Below are 14,913 nucleotides of genomic sequence, written 5' to 3'. Positions count from 1 at the left end.
GTTTGAAAGATGTCAGTCTCCGCATGTTCTGGAAATAAAAACCAGATAAAGAATACAATAGAACTTCATGCATCCCATAGAAGTCTGAATAACCAATCACTTAAAATTTCACCATCTGCTCTTACTGAAGCAGCAAGATTGAGGCGTTTTCTGGCTACAACCATGATGATCAGAATGTAACAGAATGAGAAACACTAACAGGATCCCCCCCCCCCCCACACACACACACCCTTTCTTATTTACTGTTGTGGTTCTTAATGAAAACCTGGGCTATACAAAGAAAAGGGGAGGATGTCCCTGCCCCATCTCCTAATTGAGTGCTTAAATCCAGTAATAGCTTTTTGCTGCCCTGGGCCGCGTGACATTGCCTCATTTGGCCTTGCACAGCTCGTGAAGTGCCCCAATCCATCTGCTTGCTTTTCATGGGCTGGTGCTTTCCTTGATGTTGACAGCTGTCTTAATATTCCTGGGCCACCTGCCACATAGTAACTACTGTGCTGTAACACATAAGCAGAAATGAATCCCTCTGGTGGACTTTTTAGAACAAAAAGCATTTCTAACCCATACTTGCATCCTTGCTGAAAGGCTTCAGAGTCAGCACTTTATTCTCATACTTTTGAGCAGTAATGTGCTTCTGCTTTGGGAATGGTAGTTCAGTGTAGTTCAGTGTGATGAACTGGAGCTTTTCTCACATGTTAAATAAGCTATTGAATTGTACTCTCTTTGTGGAAGTCATGGTGGTCACAGGAAGCAGAGGAAGAGAACAAGCTGACAGTTATCCCTTCTAGTGAGCCTTCATGGAAATTCTAGACTAAGTTGGCATGTGTGCATTCTAAGTTGTCTCAGTCGTGTCCGACTCTATGAGACCCCCTGTACCGTAGCCCACCAGGCTCCACCATCCATGGGATTCCCCAGGCAAGAATACTGGTGTGGGTTGCCATTTCCTCCTCCAGGAGATCTTCCCAACCCAGGGATCGAACCCATGTCTCATATGTCTCCTGCATTGAAGACGAAGTTGGGGTCCATCCTATGTATGCTCATAGAAAGACTTTCCCTTTTCCTATCTGCTTTGCTCATCTGTTCACCCCATCAGACTTGTGTCTTGAGGGAAATCTCTTGGTCTTATCACTGTATCTCTAAGAATGAGTGTGTTTCTGATCCATAGTCAGCACTCAAGGACAAATCCAAGTTTTAAGGTACCTGGTACCTTTAAGGTACCTTAAAAACCTGAAGATTTTTGCAATTTCTCTTTAAAGAAAAATATTTAAAATTAAAAATAAAAATTATATATATAAATGAATGAAAAAATAAATCATACAAATGACCAATTTTAAATGATTGATTAATATTACAAATGTCACAGAGTAGAAAAACAGCATTTTTTCCATTATCTGCCTATTATACTTCTATAATATTTTTCTTATATTTTTGTTAGTGTATTCTTTCGTATGACATTTTCTAATATTTTCTACACATATAGTGGAAAGATAATAAAGTCTTTCCTTAAATTTGGATGAGCATACTTATTGATAGAAAGGCTAGGTAAGCATACAACATTATATACCCACATACACACTCATTGTGGTATTGCTATAGGTTTGTGTCCTACAAACAAATATTATCATAAGTTCTATTTTACATGAATTTCATTTAAAAGTTTGCTGCATTTACAATTATAAAGATTGTATGCACTACATTATTTAACATATAACTGTTTTGAGAGAAATTACATCAATTAGAAGTGATTCTTTTAAGTTTTGTCTTCTGTTGCCTGAAATAGTTTTCCACAAATCACCTTTTGCTATTGTACAGTTTGAATCTTGCTTCACCTCTACTACCCACACATTTTCAGTATTAGAGGACTTAGGATATGTTTATGTCGCGATAGTGCCCCTGGTCCCGTATCTTAGGTGTAATGCTTGCTGAGTTGCCCAATGAACAAACTGAAATTAAATCAGTAACAGCTATTCTTTGGAGAAACTGACAACCACATAAATACATCGCACTAAATCCAAACTAAAATCCACACCATACATTTCCCAGCATGTCCTAAAGGGCCTCCAGTAACTCCAATACCAACTGACTCTAGGAATAAGGTGATGGAGGGAAAATCCAAGTGGAAAGAGATTGTGGTCTTAATTGTGCAGTTTAAACATTTGCTTTTGTAGATTTCATAAATACCACCAAGTGATCACATTCCTGAACTCACCTTGGAGGAGACCGTGCCAATGAGATCCCTTGAAGCTTCGGCTTCATCAGCCTTACAGTAAATATACTTGTAACATACTCATTAAATGAGGAACGGATCATTTCTTGAAAAGTAAATGAATGAAAATTCAGGGGTCATTGATTTATGGCTTTAAGCTAATTTTTCATAGAGTTTGCAAAGCATTTGAATGAATCCAAGTGTACCTGGTACCCTGCCTCCATTAAGGCAAACTTTGTCTATGAAAAAATAGCTTAAAGCCATAAATCAGAGACCCCTGAATTTTCATTTATTTACATTTCAAGTACTGATCCATTCCTAGATGTCATCTGCTCTTACGTTCCGAACTCATAATAATGAATTTCTGAATACTGAGTTCTAAGATTGCATTAGGAAGTCTGTAAAAAGGTTGAATTTTAGAGTTGTAAGGATCTTAGAGATTCTAATTTAGCACAGTCATCTTCATTTGTTCATTCAGTTTTTCTTGAAGACATTTAAAGAGTATCTATGGTAGAAGCATATTTATTGTGAAGCTGATGAAGCCAAAGTTTCAAGGCACCTCATTGCCATAGTCATTTCCAATGTTAATTCAGGAATGTGATCACTTGGTGTATGGGGCTTCCCTAATGGCTTAGATGGTAAGGAGTCTGCCTGCAGTGCAGGAGACCCAGGTTTGACCCTTGGGTTGGGAAGATCCCCTGGAGAAGGGAATGGCTACCCACCCCAGTATTCTTGTCTGGAGAATTCCATGGACAGAGGAGCCTGGTGGGCTGTAGTCCATAGGGTCACAAAGAGTCTAACCCAACTGAGTGACTAACACTTTTTTTTTTCATATGACTATATATAATGAGTTTGCATTGGCCCAACTGTTTATTTTAGGGGTCTCTAATAACATTTATATTATCTTATACCTTTGCAAGCTGTTTATTAATAGAGGGATTCTAGCTGGATGAACATTCTTTTACCTCAACTATCACCACCAATACTATAAATAAATAGTTTCTAGATAAATGAAGGACTTTACCTGACATGATTCTGATGACTTCTCCCACTGAGGATAGTGATTATTGAAAAAATATGACTAGCCCAGCTTTCCCCTTGAGAGCTATTTTTTTAGAGAAATTATTTTCTCAAAGAAATAGCATTATTAGATAAACCCATAAGTCAGTGATAAACTGTACTGGCCCCAATAAGATTTTATCCCCAGAGAAACATCCTGAACAGTCCACCCTCTTGGTAGGTAGTAGGGTGTAGGGCCTGCTTTGGTCCTAGTACAAGGGTGGACACATCTGGTAGCCATCTAGCATTCCTCTGGGGAGATTAATTCTGCAGGCCTTCTAGCTGGAAGGAACAACTGGCTTCCTACTCTTTTTGCTTTCATATTCTCTGGGTTTTCTGGCAAGCAGGCTTTTAATGGAGATTCCTCCCCAAAACAGTAAGACTCAATTGGGAACTTGACTTGTCTTATTCTAGCTTATTGTTCTAGCTTTTTCCTCACAGGAGGTTTTCAAAAGAGAAAGCGCTGGTCAATCTTGAGGGATAGTTTGGGGTGAGCCCAGCAGAAAGAATCTGTACTGATTTAACTTTGGTAGGTTAAACTGAACCAGAACAAATTAAGGTGAGCCTTGGTCTCTGCTGCAGTTGGTAGGGGTTAGAGTGCTTCTAGGAGGCAGCTGCCTTGTGGCAGGAAAGTTCAACAGCCCTCAGCTGATACTGAAATGGGGCTTATGGACATGCTATCTACTCGTAAGCAACCTTCTCCTCCTCCAAGACTCCAGTCAGAGCAGGCCAACCTCGGGGTACCTCCTTTCCCCTCCCCCAAGTCAGAAGTGCCTTGGACATTTCATTTTATTTCATTTACTTGTATAGAATTTTTAGCGAACAGGTGTAAGATGATCACTTTTATCACTTCTGCACCCTCTCAGGGGCAGCTTGACTTTAAAACAAACCGCCTGGGGTGAATGGGCCCCTAGATGTTTTCTCTACTAGCCACCAGGATATATACAAAACTAAAAAAACAAAAAGCATCTATGCTACTATATTAGTGAAATAAGACAGAAACAGAAGGACAAATACTCACTATATTTGGATTCACTTATACTGATGAGTCTAAAACAGTCAAATCAAAAAATAAAATAAAATAAAACAGTCAAATCCATAGAAGCAGTGTGGAAAGGGAGTTGCCAGCGGTTGGGGGAGGGGAAACAGGGCTTTATTAATAAACAGGGTATTACTCAAAGGGAAAGTTGAAGCTATGCAAGATGAGAAAATCTTTGAGTTCTACTTACAGCACGGTGCCTGTAGTTCACAGGACTGTATTATATACTTAAAACTTTGCTACGAGGGCAGATCTTATGTCATAATTGTTTATAATAATAAGAGAGTGGGAGGAAAGGTCTGGAAGTCACGGATGGTTTTATAGCAAAGATTGTGCTGACAGTTTCGTGGTGTATATTTATCTTCAGTCTCATTATTACAGCTTTTTGTATGTATAAAAAAATAAAACTAAGAAAAGTCAAACGACTGTATTTATATATAATTCAAAGTAAATCTTAAAGACCTTTTGGTTTCCAGATTTCCGTGACGTCTGTGTAATGACTACAAAATATTCGTTTCAGCATACTTTGAATTACACTTGTTTTTGATCAGCGTCGTTTTTGCAAGAGGGCTCGCCGGGAAGCAGTATGTATTAATAACACGGAGTATGACAAATACCAAAGTACATCTGGGTGAAGGTGAGCTGCCCCACAGAGAGTAAGCCAGCCGAACCGGAAAGGACCCGTGGACAGACCTGAACAGGCACCTATGGCGCCTCCACTTCTGAGACTGGCCCACGGGGTAGCCCCAGCTTTTTCAGCCCCGGGAAACTGTCTAAGGAATTACTGTTCGTTAGCTGAAAGGCAGCCCAGGGCACTCTGGTACCGCAGTTTAGTTCATGAGCCTCTTTCAAACTTTAATTCACGAACTTGTTTCAAAACCCTGAAAACCGTCCCGTGCACTGACTGGACAACAGAAAAACAAATCAGTAATAGAAAAAAATGAGCGCAAAGACAAATGGGCTGGCAGGCTGAGCTCTTTGGGGCGGGAAGCCCGGAGCCCGGCGCTGCGGGGTGGCGCGTCCCCTCTGGATCGCAGGCCCACGCCGAGAACCGGCACCGGCCCGCGGCGGCGGCCGGGCCCGGGCTCGGGGCGGGGCCGCGGCCTCTGGCTCCTCCTGGGGGCGGGCGGCCCGGGGGTGGAGGGAGGAGCCGCCTGAGAGCACGAGAAGGAGCCGTGCGGGCTGCCCGTCGCGCCCGCGCTTCTGCCGCCCGGGATGGACTGAGCCGCGCCGGCCGCCCGCGCCGAGCCGCTCCTGCCGTCGCCGGGTCCCACGGCCCGGGCCGGGCTCCGGACACCGCCTCACGCGTTCCCAGCGGACGGCCTCGGAGCGGCTGCCGCGCCGGGGAGATGTCCGGCGGCCGGAGGAGGGGCGGCGCCCCCTGGCACAGCTTTTCCCGGTTCTTTGCTCCCCGAAGCCCTTCCCGGGACAAGGAAGAGGAAGAGGAGGAGAGGCCGGGGACGAGCCAGCCGCCCGCGCCGGGCCGGGACGCTGCCAGGTGGGAGCCGCGGGGGTCGTCGGGGGCCCGCCCCGACTCACGGGACGGGGGGTTCCTGGCCCCGGTGCCCGCAGCCGGCCGCTGGCGGCCAGGCTGCGCTCCCCACTTTCTGTTCTTCCTCCATTGCTCAAGTTTTTGCCTTCTCTCTCGGTTCCCGCGCCGCACCACTTGGTCTGCAAAACCGGGTGAAGCCCGTGGCCAGCGGCCGGGCCAGCCCCCGGGGCGCTCAAGCCCCCGGTTCCCGTCCCACACTCGCGCCGGCTCCGAGTTCTCCGGCAGAAGCGAGTGCCCCGGCGTCCTGCCGGCGGTAATGCGAGAGAGTAGTGCGCCCAGCCGTCCGCCAGGGCGAGGGGGGCGCGATCCGAAAACCACTCCGACGGGAGAGGCAACGCTTTGGCGCGCCACCCGCGCGGCTGGAATTTGGCGTCTTAATTGTAGATTTTATATATATATATATTATATATATATTATAATATATATATATGTTAAAGAATGATGATGCTGAGTTCCCAAGATCCCATCAAAATATCAAGGCTTATTTACCTTTGCCTGACATTTAAATGATGCCACCCTTCTTTCCCCAAATCTCGGAAAAAACATCTGCCTCAAGATCCCAGACGGATCCCAGAAACCTGGACTCGAGCTGTCTTGGTTTCTGTAATAATAAAAACGTGCCCCCCTTTTTTGCAGTCTTTTCTCCTTCCTCCACCTGCTGCTGTAAAATCGAGCTTTTTCAAAAATTCATGACTAATAAAAATACCTGTTCCGGAGTCTTTTCATCTGTCCTGAGGGAGCAAGAGGGGTTGAGTGATACACAGCTCGCTGTTTAAAACTTTTGATGGCTGGAGAGGCCCACTGCTCCCTCTTCCTCCACATTGCCCCAGAAGATCCCTCGTGATTGAAAGGACGCTCTCCTGAAAGCTGTGTTTACTTCAGTCGTTAAAGGCTTCCTGGAGAGCTTCAAAGAAAACCGGATAGGAAGCAGAACTGTAACTGATTGAGTTGCTTCCGTGGGTATTCGTTCCTGTCTTGTGATTGGACCCTGGTCCTTATGTGTTCCTCAGTTTCCCTGCTTGTGAGGCATTTGCATTATGACCCTCTTAACAAAACTGCCACATCTTTCCAAGAAGGTTCCTACTACAACTGGAAGACTTCTTCTGGGAGGCTTCAGCTATTATCGCCCTGTTAAGAGAGAATTTAAAATTCAGACTTACATAGTAGTTAAAAATAGTTTTGAAGTCTGACAGGGCTCAACCAGAATGTCAGGAGGCTGGTGTAGGCAGGCAGCCCTTGGTGCCTGACAATCCTGGATGATAATATGGAAGCCGTATTGAAGAGGAACCCGAAGACTCGGAACTAGCCTTGAGTCAGGATTAGAAGGCAGCAGCAGGCCAATTTCAGGTTCCTATCAGAATTGTCCTGAAAGCTTGCCCGCCTCCCTGCCCTGTTTTGGCTTTTTGGCCACTTCTCTAATCTCTTTTTCTCTCTGGTGCTAGCCACCCCCGCAACTTGCCTCTTGTCTGCTTACCACTTCTCCATTCTCCTTATCTCCAGAGAGGCACAGACTTCTGCTTTTTGACAATCATAATTGTAATTGTGCTTAGATGAACACTAGTTTTGTCCTTCATTCCGTTTAGAACTTGCCAGATGTTAAGGGGATAGCGGATAATCCTTTGTGTGGGTGTTTTACCTTTTAAATGAGCTTCAAGCTTTTATTTGCAAGGACATAAACACAGAGCCTTTACTGAAAGTTTAATGAAACAAATGGAAACGCTTAGTAGTACTGAATGTCCTAGTAACACAACACCCTGGTGTTAACAAGATTGGAAACAGAATTGTGATTTGTCACTGTGATCTTATTTCAAAATGTAAGAGTATTTTGGCTGTTTCTTTTAGAGGCAGTAAAAACTCCTGGTTTTAGTTGGAGCCTGGTTTACCTTTTGTACTGGTGAGTTTAGGTGCCGGGGAGTCTGTTCAGACATGGGGCTGGGTGTGATAGGAATGTAAAGATGACTGAGAAAAGGGCCGGTTCAAGGAATTGGGAGAAGCTGACGAGACCACTTGAAAACAGCCATCCTAGTACCTATGACGTGTCTTGTTTAGTTAAGTCGCGTCCAACCCCTTGCAACCCCGCGTAGCCTGCCAGGTTCCTCTGTCCATGGGATTTCCCAGGCAGGAATACTGGAGTGGTTACCATGGTGTGTCTGGCACATTACAATTAACAGAATGCTTTTAAAATACTACACCTGAGGTTGGACAGACCTGTACGATTAGTATTCTAGTTTTACTATAAAAAACAACTAACGAAACATGCCTGGAGTCATATAGCTACTTTTCAGTTAATGAACAAGTTTTAAGTCTTGTGCAGTGCCTGCAACTCAGTGGCCACTTAGCATTTATTAAGAATGAATGTCTGCATCCTGACTTTTTCTTCTACTCGAAGCGCATTCTCTCAAACTTAAGTTGTACAGTCTCGTTTTTTGCACTCCCAGTGTTGACTTACATGAGTTGCGGGATGTAAATTGTGTAGGTACAAATACAAATGGGACATAAGTTCCTTAAGAACAGAATTCCTTAACAATTCCTTAAGAACAGAATTGAAAATTAAACACAGACGTAACCACAAGACCAATAAAAGTAAAATTTACAGCGTTATCCTGACAGCTGTTTTTTTGGCTACTCACAAAATGCATATGGTACCAACTAGAAAAAAAACAGTTTTTGAGGAGTTGCCATGGCTGTACCACTGTGTACCATGCCATGATTCAGGTTTTCCAGTATTTCCCCACGTGAATCACAGGACAACTTTTGCTTTTACGGTGTGCTGTAAGATGTTTGGACATCATTTGCTGTGAACAAGTCATTTATATACTGTGCTCACTGCTACTCTCATTAACCTGCAGCAGTTAAAAGTCTGTTTGCATCAACACTGTTACATATGTGAATTCAGGTGTTGGCAGTTGAATTACTTGTTCATACTCTCTATCTTTGGTGGTTGACCACATCCAGAAAGTGCTTAAATTAATTTGTTTTAAATTATATAGAAATGAAAACTGCAGTTGAATTCAATTCACGGCTGTAATGTTTAGCCTGGTTTATGAGTGTGCAATGACTGGGCTCAGCAAAAGTGATAGGGGAGAGCCAGGAGGGCTTCCTGGGGGAGGTGGTTTTATCTGGGCCTTCAGGGCACTGGTGGTGTTTTCCATCTGTAGAGAACTTAGGAAGATGGAAGTAGGGGATGGGTCTTCTAGGCTGACCAAAGGCCTGGCGTTATGATCTCTTGAGGGCCGTATACATCAGTGCAGGCAGAGTGAAAGAGGTGTTAAGAAAATTAGATTTAGCACTGGGTCATAAAGAGTGTGTGGTCTCAATTTAGAGAATTTTTGTGAAGCCCCGTTCAACAGATACTGCTCAACTGTGAAATTCAGAGGATACCTGCTTTCTAATTTTCCTTGCTTTGAGAAAATGATCGCTCAATTTTGTTTCTTTGCTGTATCACACATGATAGTGAGGCAAGAACAGCGTTTATCAAAAGCCGACTGTGCATCCCTTTGGGCTGGGTACCCTTACTTGTATCGTCTTTTTAAACGTCACCCTCAGCCTGGAATGTTGGTATGCTTATCTCTATTCCGACAACTGAGGCATCTGAGGGGAGGAGAATTCCCAGAGGTGGACACTGTCGGCATCTTGGAAGGAGCAGTTCTTTGCTGAACTGGACTCTCCTGTCCTTGGCAGGACCTTTGGCGTCTGTGGCCCTGCCCACTAGCATCCTCCAGTCGTTGGGAGAACCCAGAACACCTCCCCCAAGGCGGGCGGGCGGGAGAGCACCCCCAGGGGAGAACAGTTTATCCCAAATCGTAGCTGGGGTAAGTTTCAGGGGTGAGATTTGAGACTGGGTTTCTCTGACTCAGAAGCTCTGATTCTTTTTCCGCACCATCTTGCCCACCACCCTTCTGAACTGTGCTCCTTCAAATGCATCTGCATATGTAATTCAGTTAGACCTTTCCTTTGTTCCAGAATGGGTAACAGTGTGGCCTATTTCACATATACTCTTTTTGACTGTCCCAATATAGTGCCATTGATAGAAGGTAAGACAGGATCACTAGACCCAAGGAGCAGGGGCTGTGTCTCGTTTATCTTGCTGTCCTCTGTACCTAGCTCAGGTGAGGGAGTGAATCTCTGTTGATAGATCATTAAAATGCTTATTAGTGGCTTTTGACTCAGGGTAATACACTCCTGCCCTTAAAGTGGGCATTTTTGAGACATGATAGGGGGTGGATACCATAAAGTTCTCTAGAGAGTGTTTGGCTCTTGATTTAAAGTTCAGAGAATATTTGCTTTTCACCATGGCTGAGTGTGCTTGATAAATGGGTGGAGCCAGGATACTAATGAGCTGAAGTGTAGGGGATAGTTTCATCAAATGTTAAGTGTTGACCACAGCATCAGTTATGTAGGAAAAAGGAGTTTTGTGCTCTGAATTTTCATGGTGATTACATTTCAAATAGTGATTTGAAAGCCCTGTATAAAATAATCAGTAGTAGTTTGGTGGAATAAGATACCTAGGTGGTGTTGAAGGGCAACATCTGAGGCTCATGCCTGCAGCAATAAAGATGACTGGAAAACTCCAGGAGTCCTCAGCTGTGCATATTTTGTGAGAATCTTGAGCTTCCGGGTTAATGGAAAACACAGAATCTACTCTTGGCAGTGAAGTAGAAATATAGACTGTTTTAGGGTATTGAAACCATACTTTTTTTCAAGTGAGAATCTGTCTTTTGGGTTTAACAGTGTGTCTGCCAGATGTCTAACTTGAGGATTCTGTTTCTTGCTGAGGACATTTCCTTGAAAACTAACTTAATTGTACACTCTAAATGTGTGTTGAGTTGCAAGTGTACCTCAAATTGACCTGCAATAAATTTAATCACGACTTCTAACTTTATTGAAGCAAACATTTCATCTCAGTGGAGAATATGTAAAAAAGGCTAAAAGTGAATTTTCTAAAGAAGAAAACAATTTTCCCTCAAAGTGTCACCAGAGTTCTGATGAAGTATGCTCGTGTGCAGATATACCAAAAATGCCAGTGCAGCTATGATAACTAGAAAACAGATTGACATTCATTCAAACTCAGGAAGGTAATCCAGATTGTCTACTGAAAAGAGAGGATCAGTATGAAATAAAAGTTCAGGAAGTCATGTTTATCTTGAGTCTGTCCGTTCCAGAAATTTGACTGCTATGTGTTGAGTATATTGCTAAGGCGTGGGATACAAAGATGAATAAAAGACCGAAACGGCCCCCAAATAGTTCTTAAATTAGTGGAGGAGATAAGTCTGCACGTGTCTGTTTTCCAGATGAACTTGTTATAAGCCAAACGTGCATTTGGTGTGTGTGACTTGCTTGGTTCAGAACACACTCACCGTTTCATGAGTGTCACACATTGTATGAGGACTCTCACCAGGCTTTCAAGGTACCTTCTCACTCTCTTCTCTCTGAGCATGGTTTGATGAGCATCCCTTGCCGAGGCAGACTCGTGGGCAGATGGGGTAGGAGCTGTACCAGCAGAGTGAGTGGACCTCGGTACCTCCTGCTGCTCCTTGACCCAGCAAGTCTCAGATGGAGGCAGAGCAGCACATTCTTGCAAAAAATCAGCATTCCAAGTGAGTGGACATCCTTATACAGAATGGTTGGGTGTTGACAGAGAAACAAATTGGTTTTGTGACTAGAAATAACTCGTTGTGTGGCAGGCATGAAGGCCAAGTCCTGGTACAGCTCCGACAGGGTTACCCTTCAATGTTTAACCCCTGGGGGTATTTAACTGGAAATATCCCAAAGCCGTGAAACATCTCAAGTTTGCTTAGTCAAATGTTCCTTTGTGCCGGACAGATGAGTGATGACAAAACTAAACCACCCTTAATTGAGGCCCTAGTAAGATCCAACATGTGTGCTTGGGGCTTTCAACATATACAATCACTTAATCCTCAGAGCAACCTTATGAGACAGGAATCTTTGCTCCATTTTACAGACACTTAATTTAAGGCTTGGAGGGGTCCAGTAGCTAATCAAAAGTCTCACAGATCTTGTGGCAGAGTGAGGAGTCATCTTGCTTCCTGAATTCAAAACGTACAGCATTCTGTGCCTGCTGCTTCTGCTGAACTTGGGGAGAAGACCCAAGCAGAAGGCAGGCCTCAGGAAGTGTTTTGAGTGCAAATGATACCATGGCCTGCAGCTGGGTGTCTGCCCAGATGGCCTGGGTCAGTGCTGAGTACAATAAAGAACCGATGCTCCTGGCTGTTGAGAGAGGAAATTATATATACTTTATAAATTTATATTTAACACATGAAAAGAGTTAGTCTGCTAAAAAGATACAAATTAAGCCTGTAGCAAGGTACGATATTCCACCTGTCTGATAATCAAAACTTGAGTTCAGTGTAGGTAGACAGGAACTCTTGGACACTACTAGCGGGAGTGTAAATTGAGACACCATCTTGGAGGGAAGTTTGACGAGCTCTGTCAGCATCATACATTCACATACCCTGATTTCACAGTGCCCTTTTAGACATTCCATTGGATGTATACAGCTTACAAAACAAGCCCAAAGTTGGCGCTCCAAGTGTAGTCATTGCAGTGTTGTTTTAATTAGCAAGGGATGAAGATTAAAAGGAAGTCTTTACCAATAGTGGACTAATTGGTGGATCACGGTGTATCCATGTAGTGGAGTATTATGTGGCTGTCAGAAAGAATGATAAAAATTTTTGTATACTGATATACATTCAAGAAAAATACATTCAGTAAAACATTTTCAAGCAAGATACAAACCATTGTGTATAGTGTACTCCCATTTGCATTTGAAAATGGGGGAGTATGAAAAAAGTCTGTAACTAGTGTTGTGTTAACTATTTGGGAAGGACGAGAGACTGGGTGGAGGAATGAGGAGTAGGAGGAAGACTTCTTTTTAGACCTTTTTTACTTAAAAAATTATGTGAATTACCTATTTCAGAAAACTGGTTAAGACCCAGTGAATATCTTTGTATAAAGGAGGATAAAAGAGAATTTATGATCCTATGTTGGCAAAAATTCTCCAAAGGAAGAATGAACTCCATTCACTTGTTCAAGTGAGAAAAGTTATGATTGAGGCTACAAATAAATGGAATATTTATAATGCAGAATAATTGGATATTTAGATACTTTCTGCAGGTATGAGGGAGGCGTATGTATTTTTAATCTGCAACGTGAAACTGGGTAGAGTTAACAGAGCCTCAGAAATACCAACTCATTTTTGTGAGATCACCTAAATCATCCACTTTGAGTAGCCGTGTGACTCTGAGCTGAAATATTTGTCTCTCAGTCTTTGATTATAAAGGAAAGGAGATGGCCCTCATAGCTAAGGTCTCTTCCAGCTTTAGAATGCCAGCCAAAACTCCGTAGGGTAACAGGTGTATGCAGTATAGGTTAGGAAGACTTTTGTTTTACTGGAAAGATCGCACATGAAAATGCTTTGGGTATCTCCTCTGTGTGTTCCTAACAATTTCATCGTCTGATTTGAAAAGCTCACCAGTGTTTTTAACAAGAATCCCTTCGGTACCACTCGTGCCAGGCGCTGTGCTACCCTCTGGGAACCCAGTGCAGCATGGCATTGGTTCAGAACACTCCTGCAGTTTTTGTGGGGAAGGCGGACATAGCACAAATCTTCCTTCCCTTCTTAAAATAAGTACCAGCGTGTCTCACGGTGTCTCACGGGCTGTGGAGTATTTGACAGGGGCGGGCCCACTCTTAGAGGAAACTTTTAATCTCCTTCAATCTGTTCCTTCTGATCTTTCTGTACACGTGTCTATTTACTATTCTTGATTTGTAAACCTTAGACAATCTATACTGGTTTCTGGTGATGGTAGATGAGGATTGAGCTATTTTGTATCTCTTTCCACTTCTCTTCATTCATTCAGCCAAAATAAGTGATATAATTTGGGGATTGAATCAAAAGTCAACTTTTCCATGTATATAAAATACAGCTCTGTTTAGAGTAGCACAACATGCTTTTGAAGGAGCTCATCTCTTATATGTCCTTTATGATAAGTAGCACAAATGACAGAAATGACATGAAAATGGTATTTGAATACTCTCATGAGTACTAATTTTATGTGATAGCTACATGATAGACATTTCTGCTTTACTCTTTATATTAAAATTTATACAAAATATGGATATTACCTTTGCAGGTCATAATTTATTTTTTCTGTAATTGCTGTGCTTATAATAAGGAATGAAATTCTTTGAATTTTATATTTTGATAACTGGAAACAGGTAGCGTGAGATGTAAACTCTTAGCCTTTTATTGTCTTTGCTGTCAAAGTCAAAGAGCATACCCTGGCTGGACAGGTGGCCTTGTGCTATATTAATCAAAGCTGAAAATATGTATGGCCATCAATTTAAGTGTTCCATTGTTCTATTATAGGTAGGCAGATAAGATCTTATTTGGCAATGTTATATTTATTATGATACAAAGAAATTGCTATTATGTAGTGTTTGTACTATTAGTATTTAGCTGTTTGTCTTCTCTAGGTTCATTGCTTGCATTTTTTTCACTGACTTGTTTTTATTTGCTTTTCAGAATCAACTACAATACTTTAGGATTTTTTTGTTTGTTATGCTTGCCTTTGAATAGTAATATATGCTCTTCTAAAAAAAGGTATGAAATTAAAGAAAAATCAAAAAGAAAAACAAGCCCAACTCATACATAACCCTATCGACCCAGAGACATGTGCTATTCTGCTAGATCATTTCTGATATGCGTGTCTACATGTATATATATTTTTAGAAAAAGTAAAAGTCTTCTTCAGGATTTTGAAACTTGATTTTTTTTTTTCCCCACTTAACATTGGTGCTTTATCATTTTATACAATAGTACATATACTCTTAGAAATAATCAAAATTAAAAAAAGAAATAATCAAAATAATTTAATTTTAATCTTTTGAAAGATCTTAGATGGATCATCACTTTTCAGAATCTAGTGTGAATGTCTAAATGTATCTCTGTTTACAGAGGGGTTGTATTCTGATGGGAAAGTTATATAGATTTATATATAACATGCTTTGTAGTAAAATAAAGTCAGATGAGGGAAG

General features: G+C 42.3%; 1 protein-coding gene across 1 annotated transcript in view; it reads left to right on the top strand.

The window, feature by feature from the left end:
* Positions 1-5,556: 5,556 nt before the first annotated feature.
* CRYBG3 (crystallin beta-gamma domain containing 3) overlaps positions 5,557-14,913 on the top strand; it is a 121,816-nt gene continuing 112,459 nt past the window's right edge. Inside the window, exon 1 of the mRNA XM_065913781.1 lies at positions 5,557-5,802. Within this exon, the coding sequence (XP_065769853.1) occupies positions 5,654-5,802 (149 nt within the window). The 5' untranslated portion in view covers positions 5,557-5,653. The remainder of the gene's footprint in view (positions 5,803-14,913) is intronic.

Source organism: Muntiacus reevesi, chromosome 21 (genome assembly GCF_963930625.1).
Source record: "Muntiacus reevesi chromosome 21, mMunRee1.1, whole genome shotgun sequence".
Classification (NCBI taxonomy): domain Eukaryota; kingdom Metazoa; phylum Chordata; class Mammalia; order Artiodactyla; family Cervidae; genus Muntiacus; species Muntiacus reevesi.
Note: the sequence above shows the minus strand (reverse complement) of the source record. Positions and strands in the feature narration are given on the sequence as shown.